The following is an 11529-nucleotide window of genomic DNA, read 5'->3' as shown; positions in this document are numbered from 1 at the left end:
TGTTGGAAAGGCAAAGCCAGTGTTCGGAATCTGTTTACTTTCCATTCTTTTGCACTAGTAAATGCTATCAGCATTTCACCTCACTGTTTATTTGTGATTAATTATTGTTATTTATATGATTATTTGTATTTTATTAAAGAATTTAAGTGTTCCTAAATAATTTTGTGAATTAATAAGCGTCAACAAAAATTTCATTGCTAAATTGGTAAAAAAAAAAAAAAAAAAAAAAAGAAAATTATTAGATTAGTCGACTAATCATAAAAGTAGTCGGCTGACAAATCAGGAGAAAATTTGTCGTTTAGGACAGCTCTAGTGTACCGGAACATATTTCCTCCACACCCTTCTCACCTTTTTAACCCCTGACCCATGAAGAGGGCCCCTGGATATGTTCGCCTTAGGCCCCAAAATTGCCAAGTCCGCCACTGCATGCGCCACCCATGGCATTGCTCCGTGCCCACCTGTGTCCTATTCATTTGCCCCTCGTGTTCAGACAGCTTTACATGAGTGTATTAACTTTTCGTCTTAACTTTGTTTTTGCTTTTTTTCACATTGTGCAAAACTTGGATGTGCGGTTGTGCAATAATCTAACTGTAACATGTATTTGATACATGTTTTTATGTATTATAAAAGATTTGTGTCAGAATTTTGGGGGGCTTGGAACGGATTATGGCATTTACATGGAAACCTCATCTCTACTTACAGAATTTTCAAGTTAAGAAACCACTTCCAGAACAAATTAATTTCATAAGTAGAGGTATCACTGTACACACACACACATATATATATATATACACATATATACATGAAAAAAGTCAGACTAGGACACCAGCACAGAAAAAAAATCCATCTAAATATTCGGCGGTGTGAATTTAAATGTTTCAATTTGACAAAATGTAATGAATAGCAGGAGATGAGGTTGAATCAGGATCAAATTTTACGAGTGATTACATGACAATTGAAAAAATTAATGCTGGCCCAGCTTGGCTTGTTTAATTGCTTCTTGGCACGGTGAAGTGATCCACTCCTATTCAAAACAAAAGCATTTTTGGCATTGTTTTTGATTGCTTGTGATACTGTGGCACTAATTATAAGTTATTGTTTGGTATTTCTGACGTGGATTAATATATGGAGCAAGTCAGGACAGTCAACCCCAACATATATAAGGAGGCACAGACGTCGTCCTAGGCATCAAACATCACAACTGCTAAGGTAACTACAATCTATTAGACAAATAGACGAATAAGACTTTCTTCTTGAGAGAGTCGGATGACAATTATACAATTGTTTTTATTGTAGAAATGCGATTAATCTCTTGTTCGTTGTACAGATGGCATTGGCTCTTCGCTCTCTGTTCCTCCTTTGTGGGTTGACCGGACTGTTGACAGGAGTCGTAAGTCCAAACTGCACCCGAAGACAACATACTTTGATACTTATAGTGGTTTTAATAGATGTTTGTTTAAATTTTCTCTTATTTTTCACAGGGGTCCTTCCCTTCAAGAATTTACAAAGGTGTGTATACAATGATGAATTTCGATTTGTATTAGCAATGACACCATGTTCAATCGAGGAGAAAAAAAAATGTTTTGCAGACGTGAGCTGTCCTGAAGGATGGACACAGCTGGACTGCAAGTGTTACATCTACCAAAGTGAAGAGAGGGAATTTGCAGATGCAGAGGTATGAAAGACACAATTTGTTAACTTGGTAGTTACCAACCAGTTTACTGCTTTTTCTGTATATGGTGGAAAATGCTCAGGGGACTTGAAGTTCTACTCTGAGACCCCCAATTTGGTCAAATTTCACAATTGTCCTATATGCATGTGTGATACATCATTGGAAAGCTTAAAATCTCTGTTGGGTTGGGGGGGAGGCAGCGAGGATATCCATCCAGCCAGGGGTCAGGACAGTCAGGAGGCTGCGGCTGAAAAATAGCCCCTCCCTAGAGGGTAGAAATAAAAAAGAGAAATAAAGTAAAACAAGTGGTAGATAGAGTGAGAAAAAGGGGATAGGACTGAGTGGCTGAAATTCCCCCAACGTTATAGCTTCTAGTGCAACTTAGACTGAACTTGGAGTCTAGTCCGATTTCAACTAGCCTGACCATAAGCTTTGTCAAATAGGAACGTTTTTAGTCTGATCTTAAATGTACAGACAGTGTCAGCATCTTTAATACTACCTGGAAGCTGATTCCATAAGACAAGAGCTTTGTAGCTAAAGGCTTTAGCTCCTACTGTACTTTTAGAGACCCTGGGAACAACCAGTAGACCTGCGTTCTGAGAACGGAGTGTTCTGTTGGGCGGTGTGGAACCTGAGCATCGATGAGATAAGATGGCCCCAAACCATTAATGGTCTTAAATGTAAGAAGTAGGATTTTAAATTTCATTCTAAACTCGACTTTAAGTCAGTGAAGGGCCTGGAGCACAGGGGTGATGTGCTGTCTTCTATTATTTCCTGTTAAAAGTCTTTCTGCTGCGTTCTGGACAAGCTGAATACCTTTTAGAGAACTTTTAGGACAAACTGCAAGTAAGGATTTACAGTAAAGTCCAATCTAGATGTAACGAATGCGTCAATTAATTTTTCTGCATCGTTTTTAGACAAAATATTTCTAATTTTGACTATGTTGCGCTGGTGAAAAAAGGCCGTTCTGCAAGTTTGTTTAATGTGAACTTTAAATGATAAGTCTGGGTCAAATAGAACTCTTAGGTTTTTAACTGTGGTGCTTGAAGCTACACTTACATTGTCCAGAGTGAGTATCTAGGCAGTTAGTCTCTTACACTTTTTGAGCCTATTATAAGGACTTCTGTCTTTTCAGGGTTAAGCAAAGATAATTGGTGCTCATCCAGGTATTTATATCTCGGACGCAGGTGCTTAGTTTATCCACTTGCCTGATCTGCTCAGGTTTAATTGATAAATAAAGTTGTGTGTTTTCAGCATAACAATGAAATTTAATGCTATGTTTTCGGATGATATTGCCTAAAAGAAGCATATACACCGTAAAAAAGATGGGCCCAAGGATCGACCCTTGCGGCACACCATAATTGACTCTGGAATATGGTGATCAATGCTGGTTTACATTGAAAAACTGGTACCTATTAGATAAATAAGATTTAAAGCAAGTATCAAGTCTTTGATCATCAATAAGCATGCACTAAGACATGTGGGTGGATGTACAATAAAAAAAATTGGCATGTGAGTAAATGTAGATTTAATTTAGCCCTGTTTTATTTTGTAAATAAACATGGCTAAACAGGGAGTTAGCTGTATAGTTAATGATAACTTAACTGCATAGTTTTTCATTTGGCTTGATTTTATTCTGTGCAACAACAAAAAAACATTTCCAGGGGAGTTTTAAGGGTTAAATTCCATTACGATATTTAAATTTTTGCAGTTGGCTTTTAAAATCTTTTTTCAATTATGATTAAAGAATGTGAATGCAAGATACTGAGAAAAAAGGCTCCATATGCATAAAGGGAATATAAAAGTGGGAGTACGTAACACTATTTTATTTCTATATATTTAGCGTTAAAGCCTAGGACCTAGGCTTTATGATTTAAGCATCTAATGTATCTAATACATCAATATCATCCCATAATAAGCAATCCAAATGGCAACAAGGGTCGAAAAGATAATGGATAGCGCGCTTGTCAGTTAGCCTGCTGTGTCCATAATTCTCGCGCTCGACTGCAATCAATTATTGTCCTTTTGTGTTTTTTCGGTAAATCGAGGTGAGAGCATGAAAGAGCATAATTAAAGACATCGTGATTTTAACGAGATATTATCGTGTACTTACCTTGTTTCGATCCAAAAACTCTGTGTAGCATGTATCACAGAGTGTCAAGACACAGCATTGAATGGCCACAGTTAGACTTTGTGGGGATTTTATGGGTTAAACGCAGTCATATAACAAGGGTTGCGACGCAGAATTCACAGACATCAAGGGGTGGTTGAGATGTTCTTTTATGGGGCGCCGTTTGTAAAGCAGCACATGCTGAAAGTTACGACGACATTTTCTCACATTTAACGCAGCAGTTTTGAAAATGTGTGAACATTTTAGAGTCACTTTTTTGCACATTTAATTTAAATCAAATTCTTAAATATAAATCTTAAATCTAAATCCTTAATGTAAATGTTGAATCTAAATCCTAAATCTTAAATCTAAATCTTAAATCTTAAATCTAAATCCTAAATATATCTTAAATGGAAATCTTATATTTAAAATGTAAATCTTAAATATATATCTTAAATGTAAATCTTAAATCTAAATCTTGAAACGGGTGAAACTAAATATTTAGCTAATATGCAAACACAGTCTGAGCTGCTCCAACTTTTTAATTTTTTTAATTTTTACTTCCGGTCACCAGTCATATGAATTTACACGTTACATAAATATTTAGTTCGACCCGTTTAAAGATTTAGGGATTACATTTACAATTTAGATTTGAGATTTATATTTAAGATTTACATTTAGGATATATAGTAAAGATGTAGATTTAAGACATATTTAAAATGTAGATTTAAGATTTAGATTTAACATTTATATTTAAGATTTATATTTAAGACTTATATTTAAGATTTAGATTTAACATTTAGATTAAGAATTTAGATGTAACATTTAAAGATTTATATTTAAGACTTATATTTAAGATTTAGATTTAACATTTAGATTAAGAATTTAGATTTAACATTTAGATTTAGGATTTGATTTAACATTTCATATTTAACATTTAGATTTAAGATATATATGTCAGATTTACATTTAAGATTTAGATTAAATATTTAAATTAGTTCTGGATTTAAATATGTAAGCCTAATACTTGTTATTTAAAAATAAATATTTAGATTGCTAAATAATGTCGTAAATGTGCAAAAAAAATTGACTCTAAAATTTTCACACCACAATTTAAACACTGATGCGGCGCTAAATGTGAGAAAATGTTGTCGTAATTTTCAGCATGTGCTGCTTTACAAACGGTGCCCCATATTCTTTTTCTAATATTTACCCTTTTAAACTTAACTTTTTATACTTAAACTTTTTTTTTTTTTTTAATTTTCTTCGTTTGGAACGATTATTTATCATCTAAAATATCGGGGGAAAATGCGACTGTAACAAAAAAATATACAATTAAGCGATAGTTATGAGGTAGATATCCGTGACCTACCGTATTGGCCCGAATATAAGACGGTGTTTTTTGCATTGAAATAAGACTGGGAAAGTGGGGGTCGTCTTATATTCGCGGTCTAGACATTATACCCATTCACGACGCTAGATGGCGCCAGATATCATTGAAGTGATGTTCTGTCATGAAAGATCTCAGCTACTCTCAAGTTTAACCAGTTTGCATTATTTTATCGCAATGTTTTTCCTTATTCAGATTCGTTTCAAGACTACAGTTACAATTAGACTTCAGTTTGATGGTTAATGCAGTTATTGCAATTTTGTTGTTTTATCACAATAGAGTGGTTTATTTACATTTTAAAAACCAGAAGCCATTCATTTATGTGATTGCACTTTAGTTTACATATTTAAATGTTCAGATATTAAGATTTGAATGAGGCAAAATAACATGCTTTTCTCTCAATTATATTGTTATAATCATTTTTTTCAGATGTATTGTAATTATTTTCTGTACAAAAATTAAATTGGTGTTCAAAAAGTCTTTTTTCAAACTTGAGTCTTGAAAAAGAGGGGGTCGTCTTTTAATCAGGGCTGTCTTATATTCGGGCCAATACGGTATTTAAAGACACTATTTTTTTCATCGTGGCGTAATTTGTTTAAAAGTTTAAAATATGCGAGTGAATTTTTTTTTTTTTTTTTTAATAAATATTAGACATCAATTAATGACTCTAAGCTAAAAATGATTTATTTCGAATAATAAATATAATTACTTACTTTCTTTTTATGACTAGGTTGAAACAAAAGCCGTTGCGCGATGTCTGTAAACGGGGTCTCCAGGGTAAAACTGAAAAATTAAAAATAGTCCGGGGGCATAATGCACCATGAAACTGCTACGGCAGCATAAAGACATGTTGTTCGACCGAACACAACAGTTCTTTGGGCTTAAAATATAGCAGTTTATTTTAAAGAGGGGTGCAAGTGCAGAAACTGCTTTTTCAGCCTTGTCTGTGTTTTCTGCCATATTCATTTGTGAATCTGTCTGCTGACTAGGCATGTCCCGGTATGAGATTCTGACGGTATGATAACTTTAAGCCAAAATATCATGGTTTCACAGTATTGCAATTACATCTTACAAAAAATGACATACAAAAAAAACTTTTATTCATTGAAGAGGATTTTTATTTTTCAAAACATTCGCAAATTGGAACATCAGTCTAATGTTAAGTTAAAATGTATGAATAAAATAACGAAATATTCTAAATAAAATCAAAATAAATGCTTTAGGTGAGCCTAAACCCACAGCCACAGCTCAACATCTGAACAAAAATAATTCAATTTTTATTCCATAAAATGAGTGTATGACTTATCATGTTCGTATCATGTTTACATTATACACACACTTCTCTTTCTCAACACAGTTGCCAGAGAGAAAAAAAAACATCACCGCTAGATACACTAAACACGTTGGAGTTAACCATCGTAGCTGGTGGGAAACGTTCACGACAGTGTTTTCTAACCTTTAATTTTGTATAAAAGTGAAATCATATTGAAGGTATTGCCTCCTCGACAGCCACCCTCCGGAAACATGTTTGTTGGCCCTAAGGCATAAGGCGTGGCCCTCTAACCTTTCTCCAGGCGAAGTATTCCCACGCCAGCAATCTGGTTTTCTTCGATGGGAGGAAAAAGTTTCACCTCCTCCAGCCATTGTGTAGCACAGCGGATTCACTGACACTGAGCAACAAACGGTGGGGGAGGGTTAAGCCTTGCACGTGCAAGAGAGGGATTTATCCATGCATTTTTGTGACATAAAAAATAGCTAATACCGTAGGGACTGTATGACAGAAAATTTGTGCGATTTTGAAACTTTGATGTTTTCATACCACCGTACTGAAACCAGTAATCGGCACATGTCTACTGCTGAATGAGCATATCCTGCCGACTGTCTTACAGATCTAAACAAGAGAAAATGACGTGTCTCTTCTCTTTTCCCCACAAGGCCGTTTGCAACGTTCTGGGTGGCAATATGGTCTCCATTACCAGTGACTTGGAGAATGCGGTTGTGCAAGAGCTGAGTGATGACGATAGTTCAGTCTGGATTGGACTATATGACAACATTAATGTGAGTCAGTTGCCAAAAGAAATGTTCTGGTTGAATCCTGTCACTTACAACTATAGTCAAAATGTCTTCCCCTCAAAGAAAATGTTTTCCAAAATCAATCGTGTACATAATGTAGCAAGTCGTAGTCGAGTGTGAGAACACGCATTTGTCCAAAGCAAATGTTGACATTTTCAAATTTACATGTCAGCTCATTCATCTTCTTTAGCGTTTATCCTCACGAGGTTCACAAAGTTTCTGGAGCCTACCCAAGTTAACTATGTGCACGGGGCAGGGTACACCCTGACATAGACTTTTATGCCCCTCACCGTCCTTCCGAGTCGATGAGGGGCATAAAATTTTTATGCAGAATTTTGAAAAAATTTACGGCTCCTCGGAAATTTGCCAAAAACTTGCCCATTCATAGTGTTATTCTGGTTTTTTTTGTTTGTTTGTTTTGGAATGGGATTCCTTTGGCGCGCCGCGCAGCCCAAACCATACCATTTAAGTATCGACGCATCCGGAATTTTCGCACGACGATGGACTTTTTTCAAACAGACCCGAAAAATTTTCCGTTGCGCCACAAACGGGACTTTAAAAAAAAAAAAAAAAAAAAAAAAGCAATTTTCAAAATGTATCTAGTCCTACAATTTTTGACCAAATTACATAATTTAGGTATCAAAAATTCCGGGATAGTGAGGGGCATAAAAAGTTGTATACAGAATTTGGAAAAAAATTACGGTTCCCCGGAAATTTGAAAAAAACTTGCCCATTCATTTTAAATGGGGAAAAAAAGTTTCAAAATGTATCTAGTCCTACAATTTTTGATCAAAACACATACTTTGGGCATCAAAAACTCCAGGACGGTGAGGGGCATAAAAGTTATACACAGAATTTGGAAAAAAATTACGGTACCCTGGAAATTTGCCAAAAAACTTGCCCATTGATTTTAAATGGGGAAAAAAAGAAAAGTTTCAAAATGTATCTAGTCCTTCGATTTTTAACCAAAGCACACAATTTGGGCATCAAAAATTCCGGGACGGCGAGGGACATAAAATTCGTATACAGAATTTGGAAAAAATTTACGGTTCCCCGGAAATTTGAAAAAAAATTTGCCCATTCATTTTAAATGGGGAAAAAAAGTTTCAATATCTAGTCCTACAATTTTTGACCAGAACACACAATTTGGGCATCAAAAATTCCAGGACGGTGAGGGGCATAAAAGTTATATACAGAATTTGAAAAAAAAAAAAAAACGGTTACCCAGAAATTTGACAAAAACTTGCCTATTCATTTTTAATGGGAAATGTCCCATTCACTTTCAATGGGATTTCCAATAGAATTTACATTGCATTGTTGCCATTGACGGCCATGTATGTCAAATCTATTGATGCTAATGTACTTGGAATCCATTGACGCATCTGTGAGTCGATGCAATTGATGGCCATGGACGTCCCAATTTTTTTCCCCATTCATTTTCAATAGGTAAAAAAAAAAATGTCCCCAAATCAACAGGAAATGACCAGATATTAATAGGACGTGTCCCCCAATTGTCCCCGAATTCATTGACGTCCAAATTTTTTCCCATTAATTTTCAATGGATAAAAAAATGTCCCCAAATCAACAGGAAATGACTAGATATCAACAGGACGTGTCCCCCAAATGTCCTCGAATCCATTGACGCTTATGGAGGGTGCTGCCATTGACGTCCATGGACGTCCAAATTGTTTCCCATTCATTTTCAATGGGGAAAAAAAAAAATTCCCCCAAATCAACAGGAAATGACCAGATATTAATAGGACGTGTCCCCCAATTTTCCCCGAATCCATTAACGTCCAAATTGTTTCCCATTCATTTTCAATGGATAAAAAAAAAAAAAAATGTCCCCAAATCAACAGGAAATGACCAGATCTCAATAGGACGTGTCCCCCAAATGTCCCTGAACACTTATGGAGGGTGCTGCCATTGACATCCATGGAATTCCAAACTTTCCATTCATTTCCAGTGGCATTTAATCATGTTTTTTCATTCTATTGATGCTAATGTACTTCGATTCTATTGAGGCCTATGTAAGTCGATACCATTGACGTCCATGGACGTCCAAAAATTTTCCCATTCATTTTCAAAGGCAAAAAATAAAACAATTTCCCCAGAACAACAGGAAATGACCAGATATCAATACGACGTGTGCCACAAATGGCCCCGATTCCATTGACACTTATGGAGGTTGCTGCCATTGACGACCATGGACGTCCAAATTGTTTCCCATTTTCAATGGTTAAAAAAAAAAATGTCCCGAAATCAACAGGAAATGACCAGATATTAATAATACAGTATGTGTCCCCCAATTGTCCACGAATCCATTGACGTCCAAATTTTTTCCCATTCATTTTCAATGGATAAAAAAATTGTCCCCAAATCAACAGGAAATGATCAGATATCAATAGGACGGGTCCCCCAAATGTCCCTGATCACTTATTGCGGGTGTTGCCATTGACGTCCATGGAATTCCAAACTTCCCATTCATTTCCAATGGCATTTAATCATGTTTTTTCATTCTATTGATGCTAATGTACTTCGATTCCATTGAGGCCTATGTAAGTCGATACCATTGACGTCCAAAAATTTTCCCATTCATTTTCAAAGGCAAAAAAAACAATTTCCCCAGATCAACAGGAAATGACCAGATATCAATACGACGTGTCCCACAAACGTCCCCGATTCCACTGACACTTATGGAGGGTGCTGCCATTGACGTCCAAATTTTTTCCCATTCATTTTCAATGGCAAAAATATATCTATATGTCCCCAAATCAACAGGAAATGACCAGATATCAATACGACGTGTCCCACAAATGTCCCCGATTCCATTGACGCTTATGGAGGGCGCTGCCATCGACGTCCATGGACGTCCAAATTTTTTCCCATTCATTTTCGATGGCAAAAAAAAAAAATGTCTCCAAATCAACAGGAAGTGACCTGATATTGTCCCCAAAATGTCCCCAAGCCAACCTGGGCGGGGTTAAGATCTGTATCACCACAGAGCAAAGACCCAGAGTACATTCTCCAGAAATTGCAGTTTCTAGTTTCATGTAACGTTTCAATCTAAAAACAATGAGGTGAAAAGTTACATCGGAATTCAACTGCAAAAAATTGTGATTGTTTATAGAAAAATGCAAATTTTGCTTTTGTTGAGTAAAATTAAGATGATTCTGCATGCGTTCCACAAGTATTAATGTAAAAACTGATGTGAAAACTTGTGTCAAAATTGTACGAAATACTATTTCAGGCATAAACTAATGTTAAATATTGCTATTGATCCTGAAAATATAGGTGCTTTTTTCTTTTTTGTGCATCTAGGGTAAAATTTCAGAACTTTATAGCCAATTTTAGTTTTGCTATACTAGTATAAACAAATAATTAAGCAGGATTTTACTCAGGAACGACTTGGAATTTCTTGATCCAGCTGCTCATGCAGATTCATATATGCTTAAGGGAGATTTTGGTTTTAGGTCGCTAGCTAGTTTTTGAAAATAGGCCTGTTTCCCGTCAACTGATAGTGAAGTCTATGACCCTTAACTGTTGCCTGTCAATCGCAGGATATTAATTACATTTTATTGAGAAATCCCCTCTTTTATCAGAAGGATTGATGCATTTTTACACTCATATTGCATAAACTTGTGCTCCTCAATTCTGTATCCAAAAAGTTTGACCGTTTTAGCACATGCTAATTCGGACAGTCATCAATGTAAATTTGACTTTTTTACAGGAGGGAAGCTACTTTTGGACTGACGGCACAAACAATGATTACGACAACTTTGCTAATACGCAGCCTGACAGTACAAGTGGTGATTGTGTAGAGATGGAAACATCAAGTAAGTAAAATGATAGATGCAAATGAGTTGAAATTTAATTGCTACTATACTGAAACATATTTTTCTTACAGCTGGAGAATGGAACAGTGAGTTCTGCTCTACTTCAGTTCCCTATGTTTGCATTAGGGATGCTGGCCACTAGGTCATTCTTCTTAGAATCCTGTCGTCTGTCACAACTGAGTTCCTTGATCATGACGACTCAATGGCGCGATAACGACCTTTAATGGTGTCCTTGTGTTTTAGGGTTCACTATAATCTCTCCTTTTCTTCCACGAATCTCAATTGTAATTGAAAAGAGTAATAATGTGTCACCAAAGAGCACTTCTCTATTAAACGAGGGGATCTGTCTGCATCAAAATATGTGTTTTTTTTTTATTTTTAGAATGTTCCGTTTCAAATGGGTGAATCTTTTGCTTAAAATGGAGAATAACAAAAGCAATCCACAGAT

General features: G+C 35.7%; 1 protein-coding gene across 1 annotated transcript; it reads left to right on the top strand.

Moving 5' to 3' along the window:
* Window positions 1-1050: 1050 nt before the first annotated feature.
* Window positions 1051-11299, top strand: LOC130916279 (galactose-specific lectin nattectin-like). The gene is made up of 7 exons (XM_057836881.1): window positions 1051-1209; window positions 1328-1390; window positions 1482-1509; window positions 1590-1675; window positions 7108-7230; window positions 10976-11081; window positions 11153-11299. The coding sequence occupies exons 2-7, from the start codon at window positions 1328-1330 to the stop codon at window positions 11221-11223; spliced, it is 477 nt and encodes a 158-aa protein (XP_057692864.1). The 5' UTR covers window positions 1051-1209; the 3' UTR covers window positions 11224-11299.
* The last annotated feature ends 230 nt before the right edge of the window (window positions 11300-11529 follow it).

The sequence above is a fragment of the Corythoichthys intestinalis genome, chromosome 5 (genome assembly GCF_030265065.1).
Source record: "Corythoichthys intestinalis isolate RoL2023-P3 chromosome 5, ASM3026506v1, whole genome shotgun sequence".
Classification (NCBI taxonomy): domain Eukaryota; kingdom Metazoa; phylum Chordata; class Actinopteri; order Syngnathiformes; family Syngnathidae; genus Corythoichthys; species Corythoichthys intestinalis.
Note: the sequence above shows the minus strand (reverse complement) of the source record. Positions and strands in the feature narration are given on the sequence as shown.

Coding starts and splice junctions, on each gene's coding strand:
- LOC130916279 (XM_057836881.1), top strand. CDS start 1,328: ATGGCATTGGCTCTTCGCTCTCTGTTCCTCCTTTGTGGGTTGACCGGA. Junction 1,510..1,589: donor CCCTTCAAGAATTTACAAAG/GTGTGTATACAA, acceptor AATGTTTTGCAG/ACGTGAGCTGTCCTGAAGGA. Junction 1,676..7,107: donor GGGAATTTGCAGATGCAGAG/GTATGAAAGACA, acceptor TTTCCCCACAAG/GCCGTTTGCAACGTTCTGGG.